Genomic DNA, 16,428 nt, shown 5'->3' on the forward strand with positions numbered 1-16,428 from the left:
TTATATATATAATTAATAAATAATTAATTTTTTTCTATATATATCTCCTCACTGATGCCATTCATCTTCATCAAACACCAAAGAAAGTTATGCAAAAAACCCCAGTCATTTGTATCTATACTCTCCGTCAGAAAAATATTGCCACCTGTGTCGAGCAGATAGCGTTGACCCTTGAGATGGATTTGGATATCAGACCACACTGTTCTCCCTGCTGTTTATGGGCTACAACAGGTCGTTCTGTCCATGTGCTTAACAAGGATTGGTCTGACTATAAAGGCACAAACATAAGCACACAGTTTAATACTGTGGCTTAAAAGGTCCTGTGTGACCCCAGCTCCATTAGACACTATTCCCAGCATTTCTGAACTGTATGGTACTGTCAACAGGGTCTAGAGGGATTAATTGGGAAGTGGTGTGTGTTTGAGCTGAATGGCACTAGAAACAACCGAAGACAGTTGGCTGGTACTTCCAGCTGCAGCTTCACAGTATTTCAGCTCAGCAGCCAGGTCACAGCCACCAGTCCCCTGCCTGGTTCAGCTGGGGGCAATTGAGCATTATATGTGAAAGTCCAACAATTAGTGATTTTAGCTATCAGTCACAATTCCAGATGAAATCCCAACCAGCCAACTGATGGCTGTAATCACTTGCACATTCACCAGTTCACATTACAAAACGTTGTAAGTGCCAGTCAGCTCTCTTAGGGCAGCGATTTATTTGGGTGTAGATATTACAGATCCATGTTGTGATGAAATATCAAATTGGAAACTGATCTATTGATTCCTCTTTGTAGTATTGTCAATATTTCTTTTCCATTGCAAATATAAAGGCCCTTGTTTTGTATCAAAAACAGTGTTTGCAGTCAGCCTGGTTGTCGTAACGTCTTGCCCTATAATCCAAATGGTAAATATAATGTTTGCTGAGAATTTATTTTTAGGATTTCTTTAATTGTCTTGTTTTTTTTCTTTGTCTTATATTTATTTTTGGGAAAGTATGCACTTTTAAACGTAACTTGCTCTTCACCAGTTAGATCAGGGGACGTGCACACACACCCTCCCTCCGTGCTGCGGCGGACAGACAGACAGACGGACGGACGGACCGACACTCACGCGTGGCCGGTAAGATCGGCTGCCTCGGTGGCGGCAGGGCCCGCCATCCCCATGGAAACAGAGCGGTGGGCGGAGCTACGCCGGCCCGGCCCCCCCCCCGCGGGGCGGCGGAAGTGCCTGGCGGCGCTAGCCCCGCCCCGCCCCTCGCCTGCCGCCGCCCTCAGAAGATGGCGGACGGGGGGGCAGGTCCTGTGCAGGAGGAAGGGGATGTATCCTCTGTTGCCCGTGGCGTCCGGAGGGATCGGCAGCCCCGGAGCAGCGGCCGCCCGCCCAGCGCACGGGATTTGCAGGTAGGCGGGTGGAGACGGGTGTCCCGCTCCCGTGGCCCCTGGGGGGCGCCCCTGGCCTTCTCTCGGCCGCCGCTCCGGGGAGAGTGTGGTGCGGTGGCTCTTCTCGAGGCCAGTCGGGGCTGTCCCGACACAGCCCGGCGTGACGGGGCCTCTTCTTTACTCGCTGTCCCCTTCCCTTTTTGAGGCTGGGAAGGGAGGAATGTCTCAGAAAGAGGACTAGGCTCTTTAGGGAACGGTGGTTGGGCAGCGTGTGTAGTCGTTAGCTCTTCAGGACGCTGGAAGAGCTCTCCCGACGCTTAAGTAGCTCGGTCTTAACTGAGTTCGAAGTTGGTTTGGCGCTGCTATATTTCCTGACTGTTTGGTAGGAGTGTCTTTTCCTACGTGAAAATGTCAGACTCCACAGACGTGGTGTAAGACTATGGACGTGATCTTTTCCCAGGTTTATGTGGAGAAAGTTTCAGGAGTTCAGCATAACTCTGCATTGGTACTTAAATACTTAATTGCAGATACTTTTAGCAGTATTCTTATTTTGTGTGTGATTTTCAGAGTGTATGAAGGTTCAAAATACTTTAGCAACAAATTGGAAAACAGGTGAAAGTTTTAGTAACTGAAACTGCACCTATTTTATTTGGTTGTACGTAATTTAACAGGGAGAGATGGATGTAGTTTTCAGCTCTGGGGCTTCCCAGAGGACATGGACCTGCTCAAGTGAATCCAGAGGAGGCAATGAAGATGATCAGATGGCTGGATCACCTCTCTTCAAGCCAGCAAAGCACAATTGGTTCTTAATTCCATTACAAGTTGAAATTTATTAACACTAATGAGATGATGCTTAATATATGTATGCATATACTCTTGCAATTTTGAATCTAATAAAGGTGGAATGTAACTAGAGAAGCAGGGTGAACCGACTCACAGCAGAGTATGAGTTCAAAGTCACAATTACATTAAGCATTGTGTAGGGTTTTTTTTCATAAAGGAAAATGGAAGTTCAATTTAGAGAAGTAGTTGGGATTTCTTGTGTTGGTGTTCCTAATTTGCTGCTGCTGTGCATATTTTGTGTTAGGTTTTGTCTTATTTCTGCCTCGTGTAGTTCTACAGTTAGACTTCTAAAAAGAGTTCTGTTTCCTACAGTTGGCTTTGGCAGAGTTATATGAAGATGAAGCTAAAAGGCAGGCATTGTGTCCTGACAAACCAACATCTACAAAGATCAGTAACACAAAAGCATCACAGAGGTAAGACGTGTTTTGTCCTTCAGAAATAGGTACTGGTTTAGCTCACAAAACTTTGTCATACTTACTTGATCTCCTCATTGTATAAAAAGCTACCTCCAGTAGTTCAGAATCCAGAATTATGAAGCCCTGTAATAATGCGTAGTCTGGGTCTTCTCAGACTGGTTTTTAAATTGTATTTATTTAGGAGCCTTTGTGCTATATGGTATTCCAAAATACTTTAAACCCACTTCAGGTAAGATAAGACGATATAAGTGAACTGCAGTGTTGGTCTTTCTTTTACACAGATAGAATTTGGAAATTTGTTATCTCAGAAAAAATACTGCAGTTCTTTGCTGCTTCAAAACTCAGCAAATCAGTAGCTTGTGTGAAACCGGACAAGGCAGCTGCTTTGGGCATTGTACTTATATAAGTACCCGATGAGGCAAATACTTGAAAAATTATTAGTAGGTTCATTAGTAGGCTCCTGTGGGGTGAGAGAAATGCATTTGTCTGAGTTTGGCAGGCGTAAGGTAAGACATGTTTTTATGTATAAATCCAACTTTTTCTGGCCTGCAGTTTTTGCAGTTCACATAGCATTTGAAGATTTTAATGTAGCTTTAAATTTTTGTAAAGAAATCTTTCCAGCGTTTGGTTTCTATTTAAATAGTTCTAAAGAAGACAAGTTTTTACATCATAAATGTCAGTGATGCTACAACAACTCTTGTATTTGGCTTGTCTTTCAATCACTGCTGCCAATGTGGATCTCTGTTTTAAAGGAGGTTGAGCAGCAGAAAAGATCTTAGTCACCAGAGCCATGCTTCAAGTGCATTTACAAATGCAAATCCTCAGGAAGAGGGATTTTAGTACATCATGTGACACTTGGAAAATAATATTTTTTGGGGTGAGTTTTTTTGTTTTTTTTGGTGAAAGCACCTACGCTGACTACTCAACTACATTAAACACAGTTTATAAACAAATAAAGCCGAGGGCTCCATTTACCCATACATATAATGAAGTTACAACCTCCTCCTCCAACTGAAGAAGAAGCTGCAGTACAGTATCTCAGATATTTCAGTGTGATAGGTGTTGGCAAACAGGTCTTTATTGGCAGTCATGCTGGGATGTAACTGAGAAAGAAGAGATGGCTGCTATCTGCATGGTATCCAAAGTGAGATTTTTTTTTTTTTTTAATAGACTTCAGTTTGCTCTCCGATGAGCAGTGTATTAATCGCAAGGAAACATAGTTCTGCTCTTGATCTACTCAGCTTGCCTTCCACAATTGCAGGTGTAAAAGAATGTCTCTGGGCCCTCCTAGAACAAATGCTATATTATATATACTGTCATGTTGTATAATCTCCTTTGAGAAACTTGAGACCATTGGCACGAAATACAGTATTTGCTCCACAAAACCTACAGTGCAACAAAGGAAGAAAATAGAAGAGATGAAAGCATTTCTAGTGCCCGTGACCCAAGTCGATAGCAATACAGTTTTTTTCTGAGAAATTCATAAGAAGCAGATCCTTCACTTGGATATAGAATTAGATTGTTTTATCAACACTGATACTTAAAAAAGCAATGGACTGCTCTGCTACACTTTGAAGTCAAAGGAATGGTAATCAGACTGATTGACTAAATGTGAACTAGTGATCTGCCATTACTTATGTGGCAGATTGTATGTGTGTTCTTATCCCCGGGTAGTCAGCTACCACATACACATCTTGCAGTAATGAATCGAGTACTTCAGGATAAGAGCAAATATCTGTACAGCTGTTGCTGGAATTTTGCAAGCTAACAACCCTAGCTTGTCCTGTGGTAGCTTATTGATCTGTTCCTATCATAAAACAGAATGTGATTCCGCATTTTGATCATCTTCTGAAAGTCTGTGATGTTGCCACTAAAGGTATTTTTAAAATTGTATGAAATGGAAGTAAGAATGACTGCTTCTTAGTTTTTTAGGATCCTCATAGACAGAGACTCCAGGACCTCAAGGAAAGCCAGTGTTGACTTCACTAGGCAGCTGAACTCTTGACAAAAAAAGCTAAAATGTGGAAACAATTTGAAGTGTAGTTATTTCTGGTAAGCTGGATTCTGAAACAGGCGTTGGGCTTGCATATTACCTGTGTTATCTGTGGGACCACCTGTGTTGTAAAGTAGAATTCAGGATAACCTATGCTAGAAGAGAATAGTTCAGTTAGAAGGGACCTACAATGATCATCTAATTCAATTGTTATTGCAAAAGTACTCTGCCATACATGTGCCCTTTCCTGCTTATTCACTGAGAAGTGTTCATGGCTATGTACTTTGGAGAAAAAGAAAGTATGGTGAGGACAAAAAAAAAAGCCTCAACAACTTGATATTCTTAGGGTTTTTTTTGAAAAAGAAGTAGTTTCAGAAGTTAGATGTGAAGTATTTGATGAAATGCAAGTACCAGCCATCTTCAAATGTTTTCTTTCATTCTCGTGGCAGTCTTAAAATTGATTCTCTTAGAAGGCTGAGAAAACCGGAAAGAAGCATGAGCGATGACAAAGAAAACCAAAGGTATTTTTCAAACAACAAATAATTTAACAGTTGTGAACGTAACTGGGTTTTTTTTTGTGACATTCACACTTTGCTCCCTCCTGTTTTTCAAAACACAAGTGAGCTAAGTCTATCCTGCGAAGATCTAGTAACTACAGACATGTTATGTGGCTTATTGGAGTGTTAGGTGCACTGCTGTAGTGAAACTGTGTTTAGCAGAATCCATCTGTAGTGATCTAGGACCTGTAGGTGCCTATGGATGTGAAAGTTGTAACTTGCACTTGAACTCAAAAGTTTTCTTGCATTTTTTCAAATATCCTGAATTGTTCTATGTATCCATTACTCAAATATTTGAGTACTTCCTTTCTTGAGTACAAATTCTGATTGTTTCATTATCTTACCACTATAATTCTTTTAAATCTAATAATTATTTTCCATATAAATGGCAATTGGATAATAAATAGAGATTTATGTTCGAAGGAGAGATGATACTAAGGGATTGGCAGTTATGTTTGATCATAAAAGCAGTATGGTTGTATATCACCTTAATACCCACTACTGGTTTTGGGTAATTGTAAAATATGGTGTAATCAACAGCATTTTGAAGTTGTTTGCCTGAGAGACCGTTTTACATAGATAGTTGATTTGCCTTGTCCCAAGTGGTTAAGTGAAAAAGTTAAGGAAAGTAGCAGGCACTTACTTTATTAGTTATTAATGTTTTTTCTAATCAAAGACAAATCATTCAGGTTTCCCAGGTTTTGTATTTATGTGCAGATTTTTTACAGCATCTGTTCCATTGGTATTAAGAAATTTATAGTGACTTTCTCAAGATAATCCTGAAAGAATATCTTGATTTTTGTAATCGCACTGATACAATTTTGAGCACCATTATTTTTAGCTTAACCTTTCATCTTCAAGAGCTAGAGATGGGGCTGTGTTGAAGAAAAAATTAGCTTTTGCAGCAGTTTCTGCAGATTATAAGATGCCTTGAAAGGTTAATTAAATTTATTAAAACCTTCCTATTTCTGATACTGTCAGGAATGGAAGTCTACTATATCTTTAAATAAAAAAATCAAATCGTGGCACAGTTGAAGTTTTTCAACAGCTTCATGCTTGTTCTGCCAAGTTGTTAATCTGTATTCTAACCAGCCCAGGCACAGTCCCATGCACAGGGACACCCCTGAGGGAATTGGTCTTTCTGGGAACAGGTGATATCCACATACATGAGGTGTATAAAGTCACAGCTGCATCAGGACTGTGTTCATGTGGCCCCTGACCTCTGGAGATGTGCTCCAGAAGTCACCATGGTAGTTACTGAAATACTTTTGGAGTAGTGTTGTTTGGATTCTTGGGAAGGGTGTAACCAAGTGGAACATTTCTGTTATCAGAATGAAAAGGCTTTGGGCCAAGTTTGGGTCTTTGTTCATTTATTATTTTCTTTTGGTGGGAAGAGGAAAATTGTGCTTTTCATTTAAAGTATTGTTGCTTATGAATATCACTGTTCTAAAGATTTTATTCAGGTGACTCAGAATATAGAGGATTACATATTTCTGGGGCTTCTAGTAATCCAAGTAAAATTGTTGCTGAACTCTTCAAGGAAGCAAAAGAACATGGAGCTGTCCCATTAGATGAAGCCTCAAGAGCATCTGGTGATTTAAGTAAAGCTAAGGTAAAAGTTAAAAGATACTTGATCTCTTTTTACATTAGTCTCTCTTAATCTCATTTAACCACATGAGAGCAAATACACCTTCTTGTGGTCTGCAAATAGCAGAGGATTTGATCAACACAGTTGTGTATTATCTGAGCTCAAATAGCTTACTCTAGAAAATAAAGTGGGGAGGAACCACACAATTCCAGGGGAAATCATTAGAAGTTGACCTAAACTGCAATGATTTGCTTTATTTTTAAGTAAAATTGATTCAATAAAAGCCCGAAACTGCAACTGCATCCCAAATCAATTTCTAAATCTCTTATCTGCTGAATTACTACTAAAGGTAGTGGTCAGCAGCTCAGATGGAGATCAGTGAGTAGTGGTGTCCCTCAGGGGTCCATACTGGCACCAGTACTGTGTAATATCTTCATCAGTGACATAGTGGGATGGAGTGCACCTCAGCAGGTTTGCAGATGACACCAAACTGAGTGGTGTGGTTGACACAGCTGAGGGACAGGATGCTATCCAGAGGGATATGGACAAGCTGAAGAAGCGGGCCCGTGTGAGCCTCCTGAGGTTTGACAAGGCCAAGTACAAGGTCCAGTGTATATTCAGACTAGATACAAGGAAAGAATATTTTATGATGAGGGTGGTGGAACACTGGAACAAGGTGCTTAGAGAGCATTCAGACTGAATGGAAACATTCAGTCTGGTTGAACAAGCTCTGGGCAATGTAATCTAGTTGAAGATATCCCTGCTCATTGCAGGGAGGTTGGACTAGCTGACCTTTAATGGTCCCTTCCAACCCAAGCTATTCTGTGATTCTAATGCTTGAAAAAGTGTGCAGATTAGAAACTGAAACACATCACACACACAACCTGCTTAGGCTGATTATGGTTACTAGATACAATTTTCCACACAGAAGATATACAGGTTAGAACGGTGCTTTTTATCACAGAAGTAAGCTTACTGATGCCTTTTTTTTTTTTTTTTTTTGTGCCTAGGTAAGAATTTTAATAAACTCTTTCACATATTTATTTCAATAAGCTTTTTTGTATATTTTTTCCAGTCATTTTCTGGTGGTGGATATAGATTGGGTGACTCATCACAAAAGCACTCAGAATACATATATGGAGAAAATCAAGATGTAAGTAAAATTCTAAATAGCAGGAAACAGTCTCCAACAGATGTCTGCTTAATCATGTTTACAGCTTGAAATGCCAGTATTACTGTAACTCCGTCTATGAGGAAAAATGAATACCTAAATATTAGATAAGTGTTAAGTGGAAATTGTTAAAGTGTCCACAGGGGACAGATGTTCATTGGAAATCCCTAAGGCCTCCATTATAGATTTTTTTGACATAAATTACGTTGGAGTTCTTAGCAGCATTCCTTTCAGATACTTCCTTCAGCTGTTGTTCTGCATTCTCTTAGCTGTGCTAACATTTTAATTCGCTTGGGTTACGAAACTTTTCATTGATTTGCGAAGTAGCCAGTCTCAGACTAGAAGGCATAGATTGGTTCTAGGAATGGTGAAGCAGCAGGTTAGAGGCCTTTTGAAAACTACCTGGCCTTTCTTTACTCTCGCTTAAAAAGCAGGAAGTGAAGGGGAAGTTGGGTAAAAATGAAGTTCTCTACACTTTGCCATTTCTGTGAATGGCTAGAACAAATGTTAAGCTTACCTAGAAACAAAACCAAGAAATGAATAAGGCCAGAGGATGTAGTTCAGGCTGGGGGGTGCTGTCACGCCACACCAGGAGTTTAATCCTTCCAAGTAATAGCCAGCTGTACTAAGCCAGAAGCCTGTTGCAGCTGGGTTACAATACCTGGGGCAGGGATAGTTTTCTAAGGGAAGGTCAGGTTTACTGGCTAGGAAAGCCTGGTTGTGTTGGACTGCAAGGCAGTTGCAGGGAAGAGAAGTACAGGCTCTGAAGGTGAAAGGCTCTGGCTGGACATACAGACATGCAGCAAAGTAAGAAGGCAGCGAAGGAGGCTGGTTTGCAAGATTCTCCATGTTTGAACCAACTGTATTGGAGCTTACCATGTAACAATTTGAGGAACAAGTAATTTTCACTGTAACTGATGTATCAGCAGTAATTTGTAGCTTTGTGGTTTGATTTATTAATTTATCAATAAGAAATTTTCACTTGTTTTGAAAGTAATTGGAATCCTGTGAAAATCACTGCACAGTCACTGCATGATCTGTTACGTCATGGGCAACAGATTAAGAGATTCTTTTGCCCAAGTATAAAAGTGGTCTGCTTTTTTTTAAAGGATTCTAACAATGATAGTTGCAGTGCAGTGCTCTGTTATTTTGTCATCTTGTTTGTGGTCTGCTACAAAATCTGTTAAGTATAGGTAAAAAAATGTATAAATGATCTGTATGAAATTAAAATACTGTATTTGTCTCCACTTTTTTTTTGTTTCACTGTTTTTGCTTCACAGGTTCAAATTTTGCTGAAACTATGGAGGAATGGCTTCAGTTTAGATGATGGCGAGTTGAGATCCTATTCAGACCCAACAAATGCTCAGTTTCTTGAGTCTGTTAAAAGAGGGTAAGCTAAAATGGCAACTTTTTTTAGGCATGTCTTTCAAATGAAGTGAGGAAAAATGTCTTCTCCATGTGTTTATAATTATTAAAAGTTCCAAGCTTCTTTTCTGCCTGCACCCAAAAAATATATTGTGTATGTGTCATCAGATGCATGGGGCATTTAAAAATTCAGCAATCTTTGCTTCCTTCTTGTGGTTTAACTCTGGACGCTACATATTACAGACAGCTTTTAGTTTCACATGTTTAGTTAGCACATTCTAGATTTTGACTGTAAGTTTGTTCTAGGTTTGACTGTCAGTTTGCTGGTATTTTTTTCTTCCCTTAGGATGAAATCAATTCATAAACCAATTGGAGGTCTATGATTTTCAAAGTAAAGTTACTAATAGTACCAACTCATTGTACTACGTAAAGTTTGTCATTTCACTTCAGAATGTAATTGGGAAACTTTTATTTTTGTAATGAAGGGAAATTCCTGTGGAACTGCAGCGACTTGTTCATGGTGGCCAGGTTAATTTGGATATGGAAGACCACCAAGAACAGGAATATGTGAAGCCTAGACTACGATTTAAAGCTTTCAGTGGCGAAGGGCAAAAGCTTGGAAGGTAAAACCCACTAGGTTTTCTGTTCTGTGTTCGTATGCTATTTCAAAAGCTGGATTTAATCAATTAGAAGACTGTTAGAGAAAGTAATCAGATCACAAAAGTGATATAAAATTATTCTGAATAATCGTGGAAGCTGTATATAAATCTTAGTCCTCTGTTGAAACTGTTCATAGATTTGATAGATGCTTTCTGCTTTGTGACTGTGTCATTTATCTGCCTGTTCTTGCATGTGATTTTGCCTGTATATATGCGGAGAGGCCATTGTGGCAATAATGGCTGATGCTTGCCAATGCAGATATAAAGTATTTCTGTAGGGATGCAACTCTAATTTCTTTTTTTTTTTTTTCTGGAATGAAGCACCAGAAGTAGTGTCCTGAAATGCAGCCTTGTAAATGTCACTCATTATTAGTATACAAAGCAAGTTTCTTGGGTTTAAGAAAAAAAGTAGTTTATCAAATTATTTCTTTATTTGATCCAAACATGCAATAAATTGTATCAAAATCTCTCAAGTTTTACCAAGATTTGATTAAAATTTCCAAGGATGCTGCAAAAACTCCTAATGTGTATTACTTCAATTAAACTGATATGTAATGTGCCAAAAGTCATTCCTGTGACTGAACAGTTCAGGCTCCTTTGTCCAAAAGTGCATCTCTGTTCGTCTTAAATTGGTCAGCAAGAGTAAACTGTAACGTAACCTCAGCTCTGCCAATCGTAAGCTTTTTTCACATAAGGATTATATGCTTTAAAACATCTTTTTCAGCTGACTTAATACTAGCTGTTGAATTGTAAATACTACCTGCATTTATTCATGTGATATGTTTGGTTGCCAAAAAAGGGTATTACTCATGTGCTTCTGCAAATAATCAGTAAAACTGAGAAGGTGGTAAGCACTGATAGGGATGATGTAGGGAACAGTTGCATATGGTAAGTCCTTCCACCTGAGCACTTGCTCAGATTATTAAACAGAGAGGAGGTTTCTATGTAACAGTGTGCACACCTGTTTTGTGGCATTTTTGGTGCAATAGCTGATGAAGTCTCAGATATGCGAGCAGTGAAAGGAGTATCCAAATCTCTTATCTCCAAACAGATTTATACTGGTTTTATACTAAATGTAAAAAAATTCCACACTTACTTTGTGGTAATACCAATTACCTGTTAATACTGTTTGTGCTCAGAAAGGGTGGTGGATGTCCAGAATCATAGAGTAGTGATCCTGAAAGCAATTACTAAAGCGGTTTGTGTCAGTTAAGTACACTGTAATTGCCCATGATTATTTTTTAGTATGCCAGGTGGTGCAATATAGAAGTCTTGCTATCAAAGACTGTCATTTCAAGCTCTGTAAGCATAAACAAAGGTAGTTTTGTTTGTACTTGATTACCTATTTAAAATAATGAAGATGTAATCATATGCATGGTTATGAAAAAAATAAATATAAAATCTTGCAATCATTGACAAGAACCTACAAAAGCATTATTTGTGCGTCTGTTAGAAAAGCAGTGTTTATACTTGGTTCAGATAACTTTGAGAGAATTTCATTGCTCATTTGTACTAGCTATGTGCAGTCATCCTTCAGTGACAAAGACAGCTGAAGCATTACTCAGTTTTGGTTTGACTCCATTAATAATATCTGGTTTGTTGTGTTGTATTTTGTTTTGTTTTTCCCAATCATTTAGCCTTACACCTGAAATAGTCAGCACACCTTCTTCCCCAGAGGAGGAGGAAAAATCCATTCTTGATGCACCTGTTCTGATTGATGATTCCATGCCAGCAACTAAAATTCAGATTAGATTAGCAGATGGAAGCCGATTAATACAAAGATTTAACCAAACACACAGGTAAATTGATTCTGCATCAGTGCAGGTAACCATAACTATTTTCATAAGTCTGTGTTTTGTCGTTAATATCTGCAAAACATCAAACAGAATAAAATACTGCTCCACTGAAATGTACAGCTCTGGTTTGTTTTCATAACAAATGTTATGAAATAACATGATTTCATAACGTAAATGCTGTCAAAACAAAATTCTGTACTTTGAAAGCACAAGATACTTGATAACTGCAAAGTCAGACTTTTATGAACAGTTATGTCCTGCGATCTGTAAGGACATGGTACCACCCATAACTGTTCTCCGGGTGACTAAAATCTGACCAGCCTCACTATGTATGTCATCCCAGCCCTGGGCCCTTCCTGGGAGGAGCATGTGGCTGACTCACATGACACTGTGAAAGCACTTTGTTGCAAGGTTTGGAGTATAGTCTCAATTGGAAGATAGTCCATGCTACAGGCAGAGAAATCCTGTGGCCCATAATCAAGAGCTCCAGCTTTCTACCACTTTATACTCAAGACTCTGACTCAACGAGTTATATGTGTAGGCTGCAGCCCATAGACAGAAGGGTATATGGACATGACACGCTCATTTGTAATTCTGGCATGTGGGCTGGACATGAGAACCAACTTTTGTTTTGTTTTGGATGGTCTTCTCCTAGGAATTGGCAGCATTTGAGGCTGGTGGATTTTTAGATCTGTTAGTAGGTTGTTGACTAGAGTGTGCCATCAGGTTTATTGACACTCTTGGCACATTGCCACAAATGGTGTTGGCCAACCCCATTTATTTGCCTCAAAGGTTGTGTTAGAGCAAGGTTCTGCAAAGCTCTGCTTTACACTGCATGGTCGAGAGAACTTTGGGCAGAGGGCAGAGTTTTGGGCAGTAGTTCCACCAATGCTTCACAGCAAGCAGGTTCAAGCCAGCCCTGATCTGAAATCTGTACCTGCACCACTGTCTTATAATACAGCTTGAATCCTGCAATGGAGGTGGTCTTACGGGCCCAATTCTATGTTAATATGGATACATGGAGAGTTCACCTGCTTCCTTTTTTTCCTTCTGGCTCACAATACAGGCAGAGCCAATATGCAGCTTTCCTCACCTGACAACATACATAGACCACCTAAAATGAAATAATTTTAGTGGAGATGCCAATAGGGAGGAAGCTATTGCAATAGTTTTTCGTATTTGGCGCATAAACATACATATATACCTGATACTGTATGCTGATAGTACAGGCCCAGGCCCTTTCTTCATAGCACCTGCTGGAGAAGCAACTTAGATAAGCAGTAGAGCTTACTGACATGTTTTCTTCTGTCTGTGTGAAAGGGTAGTAGAAGTGGCAAACTTCTCAGTAACATCTGTAACCAAGAGTGTGTTGACAGAAGCTTGGATGTGAATCTTTTTATCCTTGCCATGTGCATGATCAAAATCAGCTACTAAAGTGCATTGCTTGTGTCATAAGCCTTGAAGACTGATAGAAAGTTGAAGTCCCTATTTCTTTGGCTACAGTATGTCTCCTTACCTACTAGTTAAAATAGATCTTCAAAGATTTATTCTTAGCTTACTGGTTAGGAGAAAAACCTTAAATTTCCATTTATCTCTAAAATCTTCTCATTCGTGTCTTATAAACCAAAAATTACTCTTGTTATACTGTTGATGTGATTGTTTTATGAGCTATTGTTCAGAAGTTTGGTGCAGAGTTAAAGTAGGGGAAACTCCTTACTACTAAAGTGCATTAATAGGTCCTCTCTGCTTTTTCAAGATTCCTCCTCCCATTAATAATTTAGCATTTTTGAAAGATACTAATTGAGAGTGGAATTTTTGACAGTTGGTGTTGAAATTACTTGACTTTCTGTGTTAACTATCAGTTTGCGATATACTTCTATGTTACAAGTTTTATTTGTTATATGAGAAAAAAGCAACATTAGTTTTCATTTTTCATTTTTTCATGCAAGAAGCAAAAAATTCTAGGCTACAATCTGTATCAAATGGAAATGTAAAATCAGTAGGACATATTGAATAGCCTGTTAGGTTTTGTGTTCTCTGATCATCTTAATGTTCAGAAATGTTTGCCAAAATGGAATCATACCCAGTTTTCATGTCCGTATCCTTTCCACAGGATTAAGCATATTCGAGATTTCATTATCCAGTCCCGTCCAGCTTTTGCCACAACTGATTTTGTTCTTGTGACTACCTTTCCAAATAAAGAGCTAACAGATGAAAGCCTGACACTACAAGAAGCAGATATCCTTAACACTGTGATTCTTCAGCAGTTAAAGTAATCGTACAGTTTTTGGTGCAGTAGGGGGGGAGCATGCTGTATTGTCATACAATGTTTCCCACAGATAAAAAAAAGGAAAGATCAATGTTTTCTTATCCCCTCTTCCATGGATCAGCTTTTTGGGTTTCATGTCTTCCAATGATAACATATCTAACTTTATTTTAATTTCTCAGTATTGTTCAACCTTTTTTTAGTGTTAAAATTAAGCTTCCCTTTGTTAGTATGTTTCAAACCACATCTTGTACTAAATGTGAAATGAGAGATGACTTTATGACTCTTCCACTATTTTGGGGGGTGGGGAGAAGCATTTTTCTGAAGGGGACGTTATCTTTAATACAGTTGGTAAGATTTGCACTATGGAAATGTATTATGCTGCATTGACAAACAGCCATTTGAAGACTTAGCCTGTGGGTGATGTTTACCTTCCGAGCTGTATTAATACTACAGTGTTCTATTTAATAGGTGGAGAGATAATGAATGCTCTAATATAATTTTTTGTATATTCTGTTTGTATTGTTTCATGGTGCAGTATAATATTTAGTTTTTATGTACTTTTCTCTGTAGCATATGAGTGAATCAGTTCAGGAGATGCAAACCTCAGCTATTGCAGACTGTCATAGATTGCTCGCATTTGTATTCTAGTTGTTCTACTTGTGGTGAAAATAGGTATGACTTTTTTTTTTTCTTGAGGTTAGAAAGTGGGATACACCACTGTCATCTGGTGTATCCCATTTCACCACTGGAGAAATGCTGTGATTTAGATTTCATGAGAGTAGGCCTATGGTCACTTTGAACCTGAATATGCAGTTGAACCCTCTGAAGCTACATAAACGGTTACTTAACCCCAAATGAAAAAGAACACCCAGGTGCACACAGAACTCGTTTGTGCTGTCATTTGCATACACAAAAGTAGATGTGTTAATTGGTCATGTATTTTTGACCTGAATTTCAGGTCTTTATATTTGGACTTCTGGCCAGAGGCATTTTTTTAATATTCAGTGGGGGTTTGGTGTATGGCTTTCACTATACTTTTTTGGAAGCTGCATAATTAAACCCCTTAATCTTTGAAATTCTATATTTTTTCAAATAACATGGCCCTGCACTGCAGTATGCAGGTAGGAGTCTTATGCTGTGGGCAAACTGGCTGCTGTGCTTTAGTAGTATGCAGTTTTATAGTATTCGTGGCTTTATATCAGATGAGTGGATCTCACTGAAGGAGGGTAAATGGGCTGTATCTCTTGTACAATATATGTGTTAAAAATGCTGTTTTCACTGATTATTCTGGAAATATTTATTTATGCTAAGCTTATAATTGCTAAGTATATTTGGTTAATTTACATTTTTACCTCAAAGTAGATCTTTGAAAGAGTAAATTTTAAACATGTAATAGTATTTGAAGTATTTTGTTTTGTAATCTGAATATCTGCATGATTTTAATCATAATTCTTTTCATGTGCTAAGTAATTAAAGCTTTAAACTAAAAACACTATGGGCAACACTTCCTGTTTTCTTCCCATTTTATGTTGTGTTGAAGTGATGATTGTATTGCATGCCAAATATTTAAGCCTAAACGGAATGTTTACTTTGCCTGTATTTTATACACTAACACTTCTCTGTGAATGCAAGGGCAAAGTCAGTATTGTGGTATCAATCTTGGGCAGTCTGTGGTTTGGGCATATTTCAGTTCAGAATATAGGTAAAGTTACATTGCTTATTACTTCTGAAGACTATTATTAATTAAACTGAATTATGAAGGACAGTGGTTAGCTAAATTGTTCCCCCCCCCCTTCCCCTCCCATTATTATGCCAAAACCCACAATTGTATATCATCATCTATTTGTTTAACATAGCTGGTAGATTTTAGTGTTCAGTAGCAGCTGAGAGTAACTGGGGTCCCAGTATTTGACATTATTTTGTCAAGCGCTAAGAAAATGTATCAATGTTTGTGTTTAAATATTTCACTACTTCTTTGTACTTTAAACCTGATATAATCCATGTCTCGTAATTGAATGTCATACTTTTTGTTAACATTAAATTCTCACTGACATAGCCAACATCTTGGCATTTTTGGCACAAACCAGTTATTTGAGTACAGACCTAAGTGGATACACAGTTAAGACTTACTACAAGGAAGAAAGTTACTGAGAGACTGAAAGAAGGGAGAAGGAACCTTGCTAGAGGATGATGATCTTTCCCTTGTAACAAGGCTGCTGAGCTTCTTAGGAATTCCTCTTAGCTTCCATGAAATACAGGTAATCCTGTCACTTGCTTTTGTGGGCAGCTTATGAAAGGTGCAGGCTTCACGTCTGCTTGTCTTTCCTAGAAATCCTTTATCACACAATACTCAATGCAAAACTGAGTGTTTTCTCTTAAGAAAATGTCTCTGGAGC

General features: G+C 38.6%; 1 protein-coding gene across 2 annotated transcripts; it reads left to right on the plus strand.

Annotated features, from left to right (window-relative positions):
- The first annotated feature begins 1,233 nt into the window (after positions 1–1,233).
- Positions 1,234–16,094, plus strand: UBXN2B (UBX domain protein 2B). 2 transcript variants are annotated; one of them, XM_065668326.1, is made up of 9 exons: positions 1,234–1,396; positions 2,531–2,631; positions 5,077–5,148; positions 6,637–6,796; positions 7,848–7,925; positions 9,224–9,333; positions 9,794–9,931; positions 11,605–11,766; positions 13,821–14,031. In XM_065668326.1, the coding sequence occupies exons 1-9, from the start codon at positions 1,274–1,276 to the stop codon at positions 13,945–13,947; spliced, it is 1,071 nt and encodes a 356-aa protein (XP_065524398.1). In that variant the 5' UTR covers positions 1,234–1,273; the 3' UTR covers positions 13,948–14,031. The 2 variants fall into 2 exon arrangements, with proteins under 2 accessions (XP_065524398.1, XP_065524397.1); XM_065668325.1 differs by having other exon boundaries at positions 1,235–1,396; positions 13,877–16,094.
- Positions 16,095–16,428: the final 334 nt, after the last annotated feature.

The sequence above is a fragment of the Lathamus discolor genome, chromosome 2 (assembly GCF_037157495.1).
Source record: "Lathamus discolor isolate bLatDis1 chromosome 2, bLatDis1.hap1, whole genome shotgun sequence".
NCBI lineage: Eukaryota > Metazoa > Chordata > Aves > Psittaciformes > Psittacidae > Lathamus > Lathamus discolor.

Coding starts and splice junctions, on each gene's coding strand:
- UBXN2B (XM_065668325.1), top strand. CDS start 1,274: ATGGCGGACGGGGGGGCAGGTCCTGTGCAGGAGGAAGGGGATGTATCC. Junction 1,397..2,530: donor CCAGCGCACGGGATTTGCAG/GTAGGCGGGTGG, acceptor TGTTTCCTACAG/TTGGCTTTGGCAGAGTTATA. Junction 11,767..13,876: donor AGATTTAACCAAACACACAG/GTAAATTGATTC, acceptor TCCTTTCCACAG/GATTAAGCATATTCGAGATT.